The sequence below is a fragment of the Genypterus blacodes genome, unplaced genomic scaffold (assembly GCF_046128005.1).
Source record: "Genypterus blacodes isolate CSIRO-AG114 ecotype Tasmania unplaced genomic scaffold, CSIRO-AGI_Gbla_v1 ptg000030l_1, whole genome shotgun sequence".
NCBI lineage: Eukaryota > Metazoa > Chordata > Actinopteri > Ophidiiformes > Ophidiidae > Genypterus > Genypterus blacodes.
In genome coordinates this window covers 4,913,210-4,926,989 of record NW_027466843.1, presented here as the reverse complement: position 1 = coordinate 4,926,989, position 13,780 = coordinate 4,913,210, and the positions used below count along the sequence as shown (strand labels likewise).

The following is a 13,780-nucleotide window of genomic DNA, read 5'->3' as shown; positions in this document are numbered from 1 at the left end:
GAGCATCATATTTGAGAAAGGCTGTACTGATCTTAGGGGGGATCCAGCAATTGTATACTTAAAATTGGGTTTAATGGTCAAGAGGACTGCACAAATGGTATAGTAGCTGTAGAAGTGCTGACAAGGGTAAGCGGCTGTTGGTGCAGAAGCTACCAAAGGCCACAGTATAGTACTAGTAGATGTTATGTTCCACCTGTTTCACACTGGCAACATAAGCGGGGCTGAAGCTGTCCTGCTGCTGCAAGACAGCTGCTGCTTTTGCACAAGAAGTGTTGCTGTTGTGGGGCAGAACAGCCGCCTGTCTGTTTGTTAGCATGATTACTTAACATGATTATCATGTGCATTGTTCTTGACAACTAGCTGTTAAATTTAACCATTAAGAGATGAAGCCATATTTAGAAGACAATTGGGCCTTGGCAGAGGTATATGTCCCTTTAGCTTGAGCCAGTGCAGAGTTTAGATGTTTAATCTGCTCTATTTCATATGAAGTATGCTGAGGACCTTAAAGCTACTCTTAGAAGTTGTGGGATTGAATATGTGTGGATGTGGATGTGCTACTGATCATAGAGGGTGCTTGCATATAAGGAGGCCCATACCCCTGGGGAAGCCTTAAGCCTGCAGGACAAGAAGCAGGTGGTGACATCACGTGACACAGAAGGGGCACATCCCCTCAGCGGAGAGTGGGGGATCGATCAGTGACATGGACCCTACTAGTTGGTAGATAAAAGGGAAAAAATCAAGAAAATGAACATGTTGTCAGAAACTCAGTGACTTAAGCCTCATGTCCTAGTTTTGCCATTGTCAAGAATCTTTTACATTTGTGTTGACATCAGCGATCATTTGCTCAGTGGTTTCTCCACTGTCACAAAAACCCTCAGCCTCCTACTCTAAAGTCATTCTCATGTTTTCATTGACAATGCGTTCATCTGTGCTGTTGAAATCGTAACAAACATTGCCTTGTGAAGATGACATTTATTTTTATTTCTTATGTTTCTGATTTAATTAGTCAGAAAAAACAACATGCTTGAATGAATGACTGATTCTGTGGCATGAGCTCAGGGCACAATAAAAATATAAAGAGTATTTCCATTTGCTAGAGTAGACTGAAATCAGGCCAATAAATGTATAGTTTGATGAATCCATCTTTACCCCAATATATTTATTCACATGTGAAAATAAGTCTTACTTATTAGCTCATGTGAGCTGTGGCACAGCTGCATTGACAAAAATTGCATGATGGAAGGAGCAGATACACAAATTGAAGTGGATTTAAACTAGTATGTTCAGTTAGAAACCATTAAAACATTCGTTACTGTTCTGCATGGTGACAAAGTTCAGACCAGTACTTATCTTTACCCCATGTTTTCACTACAATAGTATTCTTTCACTCAGTGGCATTGCCTGATAAGATTTGAAAACAGATGATGGCTATCCCAAATAATTTCTGCAGTACTTTCCAAAAAGTGCAAATCTGCTCAACACCATGGCACGTCTTCTGTCTTTCACTCTGCATGCAGAGTAAGGAGGCCCCAGGATATTGAAATGAAACACCATATCACATCCAAGAGACCAGTTTGAATCAATATACAAAATTTTATTACAAAAGAAAATTGTCTACATGAAAGTTTTTAAAGTTCCACATTAAAAATGGATGAGAATATTTTTTGTTAAACTACAGATATCCCCGGTAGTATGACAGTGAAGAAAACACCACGAGGCAGAAACTTAAGCAGTGCTAAGCAGAAATAAAAATTTTAAAACTTCGATTTGCTGCTGTCCACCGCCAGTACAGGGGTTCAGACTGTTAACGTCACTGTTAGATGTACGCAATTCTTATCTGTCTGCCAGCTGAAATGTCACAGAATAACCCGACTTCAGCGGAAAGTTTTAAACAAAGCAATCACAGGGGGTGCTAAATGGCTGAAGAAAAACTAAATCCCTGAACGAGAACCAAACAGGTCTGACGTCCTACGGAAGCAGACCAACAGGGACAGCAAGCTATACTGTTGCAATCATCCACACAAATAAACAGAAGTTAAGATGAACAATGCATTGCAGATTTCACATCTTTACGTTGTAAATAAACTGCTCCATCAAATAAACTGCTTAATCGTCGTCGTCATCATCATCGTCGTCGTCATCATCATCCTCCTCGTCATCATCGTCGTCATCATCCTCATCCACTTGCTCTTTCTTGGGCCTGCCTGGACCGCCCTTCTTACCAGTATCACTCCTGCCGGTTCCAATCTTGGCACGGTAGGCAGCGACATCCTTAAGTGACACAGAAAACACATTAAGCATGGCAAAACACAACTTCAAATATAACAAGAAGCTCAATATGCTTTTGGGGTTGCTTTAAAAATAACAAATTTGCTATGATGTGTACCTTTTCGTATTTCTCCTTCAGTTTGGCAGCTTTGGCCTCAAATGGCACCTTGTCTTTACTTGTCTGTGTAGACCATTTCTCACCAAGCCTCTTCGCAATGTCACCAATGGAGATACCAGGATATTCCTCCTTGATTGCGGGACGATGTTCAGAGCAGAACACAAAGAAAGCAGAGCTGCAGAGGAAAAAAATTCAGAGTTACCACCGGAAAGGCACCCTTGACTACAAGTTGTATTGTAAACTCAAGGCTGCATTGACTTACGGTGGTCTTTTGGGCGCATTTGGGTCCTTCTTCTTCTTGCCTCCCTTGGCACCTTTAGGAGGGTCATATGACTTCATCTCCTCATCATAGCGGACCTTATCAGTCTTTGCCATATCCTCAAATTTGACCTTCTCCTTGGGTACCATGGCCTTCATACAAAAGAAGAGAACTCGTTTTAATGACTATCATAAGAACAAGTTATGTAAAAACATCATTAAGTCTGGACAGCACCCTCCCCCACATACATTTTTTTAATTTAATTGAAAAAAAATTGTACTTATACGTGTGTTCCCTTACCCTCCATCTTTCTGAGCATTTCTTGGAAAAATCAGAAAAGTTCACTGAAGTGCCTGGGTACTTCTTCTTGTGCTCTTCACGAGCACTCTGGACAAAGTATGCATAAGAGCTAGTCTTTCCTCTGGGCTTCTTCGGGTCCTTCCTCATTGCTGCAATGTGTCTGCAAACAAAAGGAGGTGGAAACGTGGGTTATTAGGCGTATATAGCAATAGTTATGCAAACATCCTGCTGCTGCTCCTACTATCACCTTCCTGCTTGTATTCAGTTAAATACCTTCACCGACACATAATGCAAAGAGGATCTGACCATATTAACACAAACGCAATGTTACTACTGTAGCAAAAATAAACCAAACAGGCGCCAATGGCCGATTTGGGGCTCTAATCGGCTTTCTGCCTGTGTGGGACATAAAGACGGGACTCCATTTTGTACCTTCCCGCCTAAACCATACTGCGACAAAAAGTTATTTTAAGTAACATATATGTGGTCTTTACGTTATATTGGGCGAAGGATTAAATTTGACTTAACACAGAAGCAGAGTTGGTCAAGTTTTAACCGGAAGGCGTTTGGACTCGAGGCTTCAAAATGGGAGCTGCCGCCTGCTAGCAGGCTAAGCTACAGAAACCAAATGGCGTTTTAACTGCATGGTGCGCACTAGCTGTGAGCTTCGCCGCCTGAGACTGCATGACCTAACGAAGTGACACGACCACGCTCAGACACAGCGAAATAATCAGGAATTACCATTTTAATCGCTGTGATAGCCACAAATATTATACGCATTTATAATTTTTAACAAAAAACGAACATTTCTATATTAAATCCAGTTTATCATACAGACTAATGCGGAAATCGAGCTAATAATACATAAAGAGAACAACGCACTTATGTGGTAAGAAAACCCTGTTAAGAATGAGGAGAAAAAATATTTAAAAAGCACAACGCATTACCTGTTCGCAGTAACTCCACTTGTAAACGACTGAACAGGGAAGACGGACCAACTGTTTTGTCACCGTCTAAGGGGCAACCTAACTTGACTAGAAGTCAATCCAGAAGTCCCCCTGCCCCGAAGCTGATTGGTCCGCTCTTAGCTTTGGAAATTTGAACGCGGTCCAAGGCAGCATTAGGCGGCTGTGATTGGTTGCAGATCGTCAGAGCGTGACATCAGGCTTATATGTGCTGCCTGTAACGTGATTGGTCTATTTGTGGCTTTTAAAGACACGGCGCGAAAAAGTTATTTGTTTGGAGTAGAAGACGTTCTTTTTTGGGCAATGTACTCTCAGTCTCTGTGTACGTTTCCACAGGCTGTTTTCTATATTATCATATGCTTGTTTTTGCCAATCGATTAAAGAAAACAAATTAAAAGGCGAACGGCTCTAACTCCGCCTACTCACAAGACCAACGTCTTTGTTTAATTTTCAAGGGGGAGTGGTGTCCATGGGTATAAGACTTCCTGTGCAATTTCTCAGTGCAAGACAGATAGTCATCCCAAAGCTTTTAAATAGCCTCAAATCTGCTGTTTATATGTGCTCAAATTGAATGATTTGGAACTCTAAGATTATATAATAAACGTAGATACAACATAGATAAACATTGCAGTTTTAAACAGCAGTTTTAATTATGCAATAACTTTTCTGAAAAGTAAAATCACCTCAGCTTCAACTACATACAGCACACATCTGTATATTCAAGAATATATGAAAACAGAATAAATAAATATATGTTTTAGCAAAACATCACATATAGTATCACTTTACTACCTGAGGGATTCAAATGACACAAATTACCATCTTAGTCCAATGCACTGCGAATGAAGTCTATCAAATTAAGTCGAATGCAATGCAATCCACTGCAGTAAAACTAACCCTTTTGGAGTTATTTTGGAGAGAGACATTTGGTGGATTGGACTGAAATGTGGCAAGTTGTTTCTTATTATTGTATACATTTCAAAAAAGATTTTGGTTCATGTCTCATGTCAAGTTCAGTTTTGTTATATCTTTACATTTGCCTTCTCTTCTGTCCTATCACTGTCCACATTAGGCTGTTACACAATGTTCTAATTTCTGCCTGTGCAAACCAATAACATTGTAGTTAAACAACAGTGTACAGACAAACACTTTAAATTATCATTAATTAAGATAAATCTGTCTATGCTACATTGAGATTTACAGGAAATTTTATCAGAGCATCAGATCTTTTTGAAACAAAATTCTGTGTGACATTAATTGTGTCCACTGAATAAATCAACAACCATATAAATCAACAATCCTAGATCAGATAAGTTAGATGTGTGGGGTCACAGAATGTGGGGGGATAATAATGGATGTAGACATGGAGGTGGCAGGGATGGTCTCACAACTCAAGTTGTTGGATTCACACCAAGCTGCTGGGGTTTCACACCTGACAGCTATTGTCCTTAGGTCAGGCATTCATATGGATGTATTGGGGGTTTGTGGCAAATACATGACAAAGGAAAAACGTTTGTTTAGCATTTTACCTTTTTAACTTGAATGAAGACATGAATACTGGAGATCACTACAATTGCTTTTAAGGTCATCCAAGTAAATTTACCAGGAACTTTGTTTGAAAAGGCCTGAGACAAAGCCCTCAACTTACAGCATGTCTTGGATAAGATAAGTGTACAAGAACAGTTTTCATGTGTACCTGGGAAAATTAAATACAATTCTTGTGTCTACAATCGTGTGATGATTGGTCAGCATGGTAATAGCATGGGAAGGTAGAAAGCAATCCCTTCATCCCCACACAGCCCAGCGCATATCTCCTGCTGTTTGACCTTTGTCCAGGGCACAATGGCTGTACCTGTAATGTGGCTGTGACTTCTTCAAAAGCAGTTTGGGTAGAAGCCTTCTACAAATCCATAGAAAGAATTTCACCACTGGAGTCTAGGATCTAAACATAAATAAATAGATTGAGCCGTTCTTTATTATCACTGTCACCTTACCATATTTGGCTTTTAACCATTGTTCAAACTAAACAAAGTAACACAGAAAAACAGTAAATGTTGCATGGCCCTCTTTTTAAAGTCAAGGGGCCTTCAGTGATCTTCCTCTTCAGTGATCAGAGACATTTGGTTGCAGTTGCTGCTGCTAAATGCCACTTATTAAGTTAAGTTTGCACAATGACCTTTTGACATGGATGGAAATGAGGAAGTTGTGCATACCTTTTCATGGCATGGCAGTAATGTGCTCTAGACAGTATCATGTAGCGTTTTTCCTGCTCTTACTTGCATAAACACTGGAATGAAGCATTTTGACTTCCAGAGTTGTATTGAATTGTATTTCCATTATGAAATTGCTTTTATTGAAGCAAACATTTTACATGACAGTGCGCACACAGTTATAGGATATTTTGGCGATCATTTTTTATACAGAAAGAAGGGGGAACGGAGAGAAAGATAGAGAGAAAGAAAGAAGGTTCTTAATTATTATTATCATTGTTATTAATATAAGTGTTGTTGTTAAACTGTTTACGCAGGCCCTGGGGTAAAATAGGTAATATGAGGTACAAGTAGATTGAAATTGAATCAGCAGGAAGCCACAGCCGCTGGAGGTTATGAGAACATGGCACAGTACAGTAGTGTGGATGAAGAGTCCAGGATGGCATCGGTGATGTTGACGCCATGCGATGTCACATGGTTACTTTGTCAAAGTAATTGTTTTAATAGCTCCCTGACATTCTTTTTTTCAGGTATTGTAGCCACTTATTACAGCAGGTGGCGATAAACAGCTTTCTACGTTTGCAATCTGCCATTCAAAACAAAGAAGAAGCAGTAGTAGTAGCTTAGATTTCAGCTGTAGTTGCCGACAGTCTGCTTCTGGTGAAGAGAGCCAAGACAGATAAAGAGAAACACTAAAGAGAGAGGGGGAGCAGAGCGGAGAGCGTGTGCAGACTCAGGGAGGGGGGGACTGATAATATATTCGAGTGCAACCCAAAAGGACTGAAGATGAGTGACGGGACATTGGACTCCAGCACGCTCTGTCTCTTTGATGTAGACGGCACACTGACCGCTGCGAGACAGGTACCGGGTGTGCGATAGCTTGTGAATTTTTTCAATGTAAATAAAATCAGACTTTGTCCAATAATATAAGTGGGACATCCGGCTCCACGTTCTATACGACGCTAGTTCGTCCTAGCGATACTGCTCGGTAACAACACGTCCGCCAATGAAGTTCCGAGCGCCTGATCGCTTACAGCTTTGAAGAGTGGAAAAGCTAACGTGTATATATAACGTATGTAAACATTATGTATACACATACACAGGCTGCTAGATAATAAATGTATAATGTATATAATACTATATTGACCCAAAAACGTCATATGTTTTGCATACCGGAAGTGTCTGACGGAACGTAAAACGAGGAGCACTTGTTTTTAGTCTTTTCAGATTGTTTAAGCTAGCTGTAATAAATTTACCTTTGGTTATGTATTTTGCCAATATACGATTTTGTCACTTTCAAAATTACAACGTAGAGCGTGGTGTTTTTCTCAAAGAACATACCGTTGTCAGTAATGGTTAGTAGGATAGCACAGGTCCATCTTTCGACCCTCAGTGAACAAAGTGAATCAAGCCCTTTTGTTTTATATGTAATGTATTATTCAATGTGTGCCATAGTAAAGTGTATGAGTGAAGCGTGTACGTACGTGCGTGTACGTACGTAGTTGCGTTGGTGGATGCGATGTACGCACAGGCTCCGTGGCGCAATGGATAGCGCATTGGACTTCTAGTTAAGTACCCAAGCAGAGATTCAAAGGTTGTGGGTTCGAGTCCCACCGGAGTCGCTTTTTCGCAGCACATGGGATCATTGTACTCACTCCAACAAATTCCACACCAGTTTTGACAACCTGTAAACACATAGATATTCAGATTAAGTGCTCCATTAATGCTTTTGAAATGGCTTGTCGATGATTTCAGTCCAGTTAACCTTCGTTAAGACAGCGCTAGGCCGCTGTTTGACTGTGTTGCTCGTGATCTTGAAGCTGCTCTGCATAGTCTCGCGAGATCACGAGCTGACGCCCTGTCGCGTCACACTACGTGCTAGCATGATAGCGACTGCAAGACAATGCTGTAGAAAAACCTGCTTAGGTGTGAAAATGATCTCTGCCCACGTCCGTTGTTTCTCACTGTATCATCATCATTGTTATTAAACAGACCGTCCACACCCTTGTCGTTTCCCTAATGCCCGTGCACACCGGTCCGTCCACCAGTGCCACGCTTTACGTGCCTGATAGCGCCACGGAGCTCGTTTCGATCTAAAGCACTGCATCTGTGATTGCAAAACATTTCCTCTTTTCTGCTTGGTTGTTACTTAAAGCTCCGTTAAACGCCAAACAAGCGATTGAAATAAAGTAAAGAGAACTGCTCAACACGCGCATCCGTTTGTTTGTGTGACAGACGGCATCAATGGTGTTGTGTAAAGTTTCCACAAAGAAAGAAGCTACCTAATCTAGAAGGAGAGGCAATCTACTCCAACTCGTCACACAGCATCCATGCAGTACAAAGAATGTAAACTGTGTGGGTGATCCTCATTTACTAAGGATGTATATATCCAACAATGCCAGAGGTTGCAAACATATCGTGATGAATACCTTGACTATCTATATCACTCAGCCTTAGATCTTATATATTATACACACGCTGTATAAATGAGTTATTTGTGTGTGTGTGTGTGTGTGTGTGTGTGTGTGTGTGTGTGTGTGTGTGTGTGTTTTCAGTGTGTAACTCCAGACATGGCAGAATTTCTGCAGACTCTGAAGACACGTGTTCGGGTCGGAGTGGTGGGGGGTTCAGACCTCTGCAAGATCAAGGAGCAGCTGGGAGACGACGGTGAGGCAGGCGGTCAAGGATGTCTGTGCTGTCTGTGATACAGGAATACACTTCACTTTCCACTTGAGTAATAATGGGGACGTAGATGCAGCCAGGTCCAAAAAACTCCACTATATCAGTTTTTGATCTGCACATGTAGATCTTTGATAAAGTGATAAACGTTGTAATTCAATAGGAGAGCTTTCTTTTCAGAAGCTTGATCAGAGTCTATTGCTAATGTTGTTAGTTCATTCCTCCACATCTTGACTTGGAAAACGAGTACAGGCGGGTGCGCAGGTGTGGCTGTTGTTCTCCTAACCTTCTGTTTTTCATCTCTAGCTTGACGTTTAATCTTGCTTTATGTAGCATGAAAAGACAAAATGCTTTATAATCACAGCTGCTGTGTGCGGCGGGTTGCGATGAGCTCCACGGCGTTATAGGCCACACACAGAGCAGAGATGTTAGAGCAGGTCTGGACGGAGCAGCAGCAGCAATGAGACAATGCAGAGCAGCTTAGAGATCACCTACACAATGTCCTTTCAAAACTAAAGTGGCCTGATAAAAGTCATCACAATGATAAAGATTTTGCTCAATTTGATATCTATTTGATATCCCTCCCAGTCCTTCTCTGTACAGGGAGGAATGTTTTCCTCCTATTGCACTCTTTTTTTTTGTCTACATCTACATTTCAGTACCATTTGAATATTCTAAGTATTCTGTTTTTCTGAACAGGTATTAGCATGCATAGCAGTATATTGTTATACCAGTTAACATTGTTATTTGAAAAGTAATGAGAATCAAGCTTGACTTTTATCTGTACACAGTGATTCACAAAGTCGACTATGTCTTTGCTGAAAATGGTCTGGTGGCCTATAAGAATGGACAACTACTCTCTATCCAGGTAAGATCTACACATTTTGTCCCGACAATCCTGTTTCTTCACATAAGACACAAAAACAGCGTCCTTCCACAGTCCGTCACTCTCAGGAACAGCTGACAGTACAACAACCACAGAAGTACCCGCTACTTCTGACCTCTTTGTATAAACACCTGCATACACACTGAAACAGGAAAATGTATACGTACAGTATGTACATATTCAGAAATGTTGTATAAGTACCTACTGTTCAGTATATTGTTAATACTACATTTCTGTTAATATGTTTTTTGTATCGTTGTGAATAAGGAAAACTCACACTAAGATTCAAAGTTCTTATATGTGTGAACATAGTTGGCTAAAAGATGATATTCTGATTTAGATTCTGATTATAGGATAATATCATCAGATAATATAATTTGACAGGTTCTTGTTTCTCATCTGTTGTTGTTCTCATCAGTCCATCCAAGCCCACATGGGAGAGGAGCTACTGCAAGATTTCATTAATTTCTGCCTCAACTACATGGCCAAGATCAAACTGCCAAAAAAGAGGTACACACATGAAAACATTTATCTGGCCACCATTTTGTTTTTACCACACATTTCACATCTACCACACATGTAAGAATTTAGAATATGAGGAAATGGACCAAATAAAGTATTGTTGAACCTTGCAGTGACTGAGCTGTAATTTTTTAAATCTTACAGGGGGACATTCGTAGAATTTCGTAATGGCATGCTCAACGTCTCACCTATAGGACGCAGCTGCACACAGGAAGAGAGGAATGAGTTCTATTTGCTGGACCAGGTAACACACACACACACACTAAGTTTGATTTCTTTGATTTGAGTATCGTTCACACAGAAGCAGAATGGATGCAGGAAAGTTGGTCATTGGAATTTTACCAAATGCATCACTGAATTCTTATTACTGTAGATGTTGGTATTTAATACGTACTGAGAATTGTTAAAGAACGTCAGCATCAATGGTCAAGGAAGTCTCCAATTGGATTGTGTGATTTAATTGCCACCTATAGGTGAATGTGGTCTCTTTGGCTGACACTAAGCTGATGTAGCACTCAAATAATAAAAACACAAACTCAGAAATACTCATGAGATCATCGTTATTTCAGGTCTGAGTTTCCTGATCTTTTTGGTCCCAACAGAAAGAGAAAATCCGAGAGAAGTTTGTGTCGGTATTACAGGAAGAATTTAAAGGAAAAGGACTGTCATTTTCAATCGGTGAGTCCACATTAAAAATGAAATGATGCCATAAACTGACACCTTCAGGCTAACAGAACACTCTCCCTGCATCGCAAAGCTGTTTAGGTTTCCACATTTCAGTCTTATTTCCTCCCACTAGACTTAAGATGCAAAAGGACACAGGAACAGAGATTTCAGAAAAATTAAGCTATGTATAATGTGATAATAACCCGTAAATATCCATACATGACCACATTCTGACTGGACTTTCTACAGATCAGACCACCACCATTTAATATTTAAGTGTATGTGATTGCTCAGATTTACACTGAACGCATTGGTTATTTGTCAAATCATTCTGTATACTGCAGTTGAAGCAGGTCTGTCCAATCAAAAGCAGGTTTTCACGGAAGGGGGGTGTCATTTAGATAACAGACCTCTGAACCGCATGGTCCTCATTCAAATCATAGTGGGGAACAATCAAATGGCTTTGGGAGTCTCTCTTGAATTTGTATGCGAATGTGATTACCAGCCCCATACAACAGATAGCAGTAGTTTCTGGTTGAAGCAAATGCATGTTTGTGTTTTGGCCTGAAGGCAGTGGAACAAGACGTATAGTAATTACAATGTTAATGAGCCTTTTGTCTTTTTTTCCCCTCCCTCTCTCTCCGCAGGAGGTCAGATTAGCTTTGATGTGTTTCCAGATGGGTGGGATAAGAGATACTGTCTGGGGATTGTTGAGAAAGACAACTACTCCACCATTCACTTCTTTGGAGATAAGACTAAACCTGTGAGTGAACCACAACAAGGCTGAAAGATACTCAAAGTAAATGGAGATAATTCTCCATATGAATATTGAAAGAATGAAAGCGTGTCCAGTTTACGGTGAAAAAATTATAAGAGCAACAATTGTAAGGGTGCAAAACATATCAGTAACTCTCACACACTTGGAATTGGGACACAACGTTTAAATTGAAAACACAAATTTATGAGAAATTTCAGACAAACACAAACTCTATTTCCATCAGCACAACCCCCAATAAACTGTGATCTGTAGCATCACAGAAGCTTTACACTGATGTTTGTGTTTTTGTGGGTTAGGGAGGAAACGACTACGAGATCTACAGCGACCCACGCACCATCGGCCATGAAGTCACTTGTCCAGAGGAAACACATCGACTTTGCCAGCAGCTTTTCTTTTGATGAAAAGCAGAGGAAGATGCAGGGAAGATGCCAACAGTAATGAAGGTTGTACTGTTTGAGTTACTGAAAGAGCTGGGGAAAAGCCCTGTTTTTAAAGCTGTGATCATCTGTCAGGAGCAAATCTGCACATTTAAGGGTAATTCTTCAACTATGGTCCAGTTTGGTTCATAGCATTTTGACAATGAAACAAATCAAGTCAAGTCAATTTTATTTGTACAGGCGGATATCACATACAGTGTCTCATTGTATGTTTTTAATGATTTCATCAAGAAAACACACCGTAATTTGGAAATTGGAGGTTATGGAAGTAGTTGATAAAGTGATCCCAGGTCTCCAGACATTTTTACCCAGAACATGTGTTGGTTGCCCAATAACAATGATATAATAAATATGGGAGGGCCATACCGCCAACATGCTGGGGTTATGGCAGAGGAGTTTTGCGTGGATGGGGCTGCTTGGCTTTTCATGTCTTTGCAGAGATAATTGTGTTCATTATTCTTTGGGAAAATAACTAACAACTGTAAATCAAAAGTTTCTATGAGCCATCTCCATGTGCAATACAGCAAAATCATGTGATCCTTATCTTAATTCTAATAATTTTTACCTCAATAAACCACCCTGGTTGAAGTTTAGGAATAGTAAAGGTACTAAATGTACTAAGCAAACTCTCTTTGCCTTTGTCCGTTGTTTTTCCTGTCGATTCCAGACAAACGGGAACCCTGATCAGTTTACCACTATAGTCAGTGTAAAAGCTTTCATGGACTGAATCATCATGACTGTGTTTCCTGCTGGCAGATGTGTATATATAGCATCATAATTGTGTCAGCAGTTACTGCTAAGTTCAGGCTGACAAAGTATTGAAGTAAAACCCGAGTGTGAGATCAACAAACACAAGGATTGATTGATGATTCTGAGTGAGTGAACAAAGACTGCATTATTCTTTGTGGAAGTAATTCAGTACATGAAGTGTTTTTGAACTTGACTGTATTTCTTTGACCAGTCAGCATTTATGAATTGCTACATACAAAGGATACATACCGAAGCTCTGTGATAAGATGGTCAAACTGGGTCAGCATGCAGCGATTAGATTTGAATGAGCTCAGCAACACCCTATTCACATTTGCATTTGTTTTAGCATCAGATGGACATCACTGACAGCCGTGGCTGTCTGTGAAACATGGATAAAATCCCCTTTAGTGCTGTTGGACAAACTCCATAGCATGTTCTGATAGGCTCAGAACTAATCAATCGACCACATTTAACATAACATTGGGATCTATCTGGTCAAATCCTTTTTTCTTTTCTTTTTCTCTTTGGCAATGCTTACTATTATTACATTGTCATGTACGATAATAGTTTGTTATTGCTACATGTAGCAATAACAAACTTGAATGAAGGTTTCTGTAAAATATGTGCACTGTGGGAAATAAATGGGAATGAGATTCACTGAGTCACTGTGTAGATTCATCTTGTCCATTTGAGAAAGGAATGTGCGCCCCCTACTGGTCAGATCATATTTTACAGTGTCTTCAAAAGAAAGAGGCCGTCAAAGCATCTGATACAGGCCAAGTGTGAATAAAGTGCAAATCAAGACACTGAATTTCAATCCAGGTTGGAAAGCGGTGCCACAGTGTCACACAACCTGAACCATAGACACTTATAGTAACACAATTAACCTTTTTGCATATAGCTGCCGTGTTAAAGCACAAGATCAGACTAGGTAAAAGCGAA

At 40.2% G+C, this 13,780-nt stretch overlaps 2 protein-coding genes, 1 long non-coding RNA gene and 1 other non-coding gene across 4 annotated transcripts; 2 read left to right on the top strand and 2 right to left on the bottom strand.

Annotated features, from left to right (window-relative positions):
* Positions 1–1,573: 1,573 nt before the first annotated feature.
* Positions 1,574–4,026, bottom strand: hmgb2a (high mobility group box 2a). Its single transcript, XM_076145538.1, has 5 exons — positions 3,893–4,026; positions 2,946–3,105; positions 2,649–2,797; positions 2,387–2,561; positions 1,574–2,271 (listed from the first exon to the last, which is right to left on the bottom strand). The coding sequence occupies exons 2-5, from the start codon at positions 3,090–3,092 to the stop codon at positions 2,107–2,109; spliced, it is 636 nt and encodes a 211-aa protein (XP_076001653.1). The 5' UTR covers positions 3,093–3,105; positions 3,893–4,026; the 3' UTR covers positions 1,574–2,106.
* Positions 4,027–4,599: 573 nt separating this feature from the next.
* On the bottom strand, positions 4,600–7,940 carry LOC142994618 (uncharacterized). Its single transcript, XR_012961418.1, has 3 exons — positions 7,886–7,940; positions 7,619–7,805; positions 4,600–5,852 (listed from the first exon to the last, which is right to left on the bottom strand). It is a non-coding gene; the product is annotated as an uncharacterized LOC142994618 (long non-coding RNA).
* Positions 6,709–13,499, top strand: pmm2 (phosphomannomutase 2). Its single transcript, XM_076145375.1, has 8 exons — positions 6,709–6,981; positions 8,676–8,787; positions 9,591–9,667; positions 10,104–10,195; positions 10,352–10,451; positions 10,810–10,885; positions 11,521–11,636; positions 11,948–13,499. Exons 1-8 carry the CDS (start codon positions 6,907–6,909, stop codon positions 12,047–12,049), a joined length of 750 nt encoding a protein of 249 aa, XP_076001490.1. The 5' UTR covers positions 6,709–6,906; the 3' UTR covers positions 12,050–13,499.
* On the top strand, positions 7,651–7,742 carry trnar-ucu (transfer RNA arginine (anticodon UCU)). The gene is given in 2 exon segments: positions 7,651–7,687; positions 7,707–7,742. It is a non-coding gene; the product is annotated as a tRNA-Arg (tRNA).
* Positions 13,500–13,780: the final 281 nt, after the last annotated feature.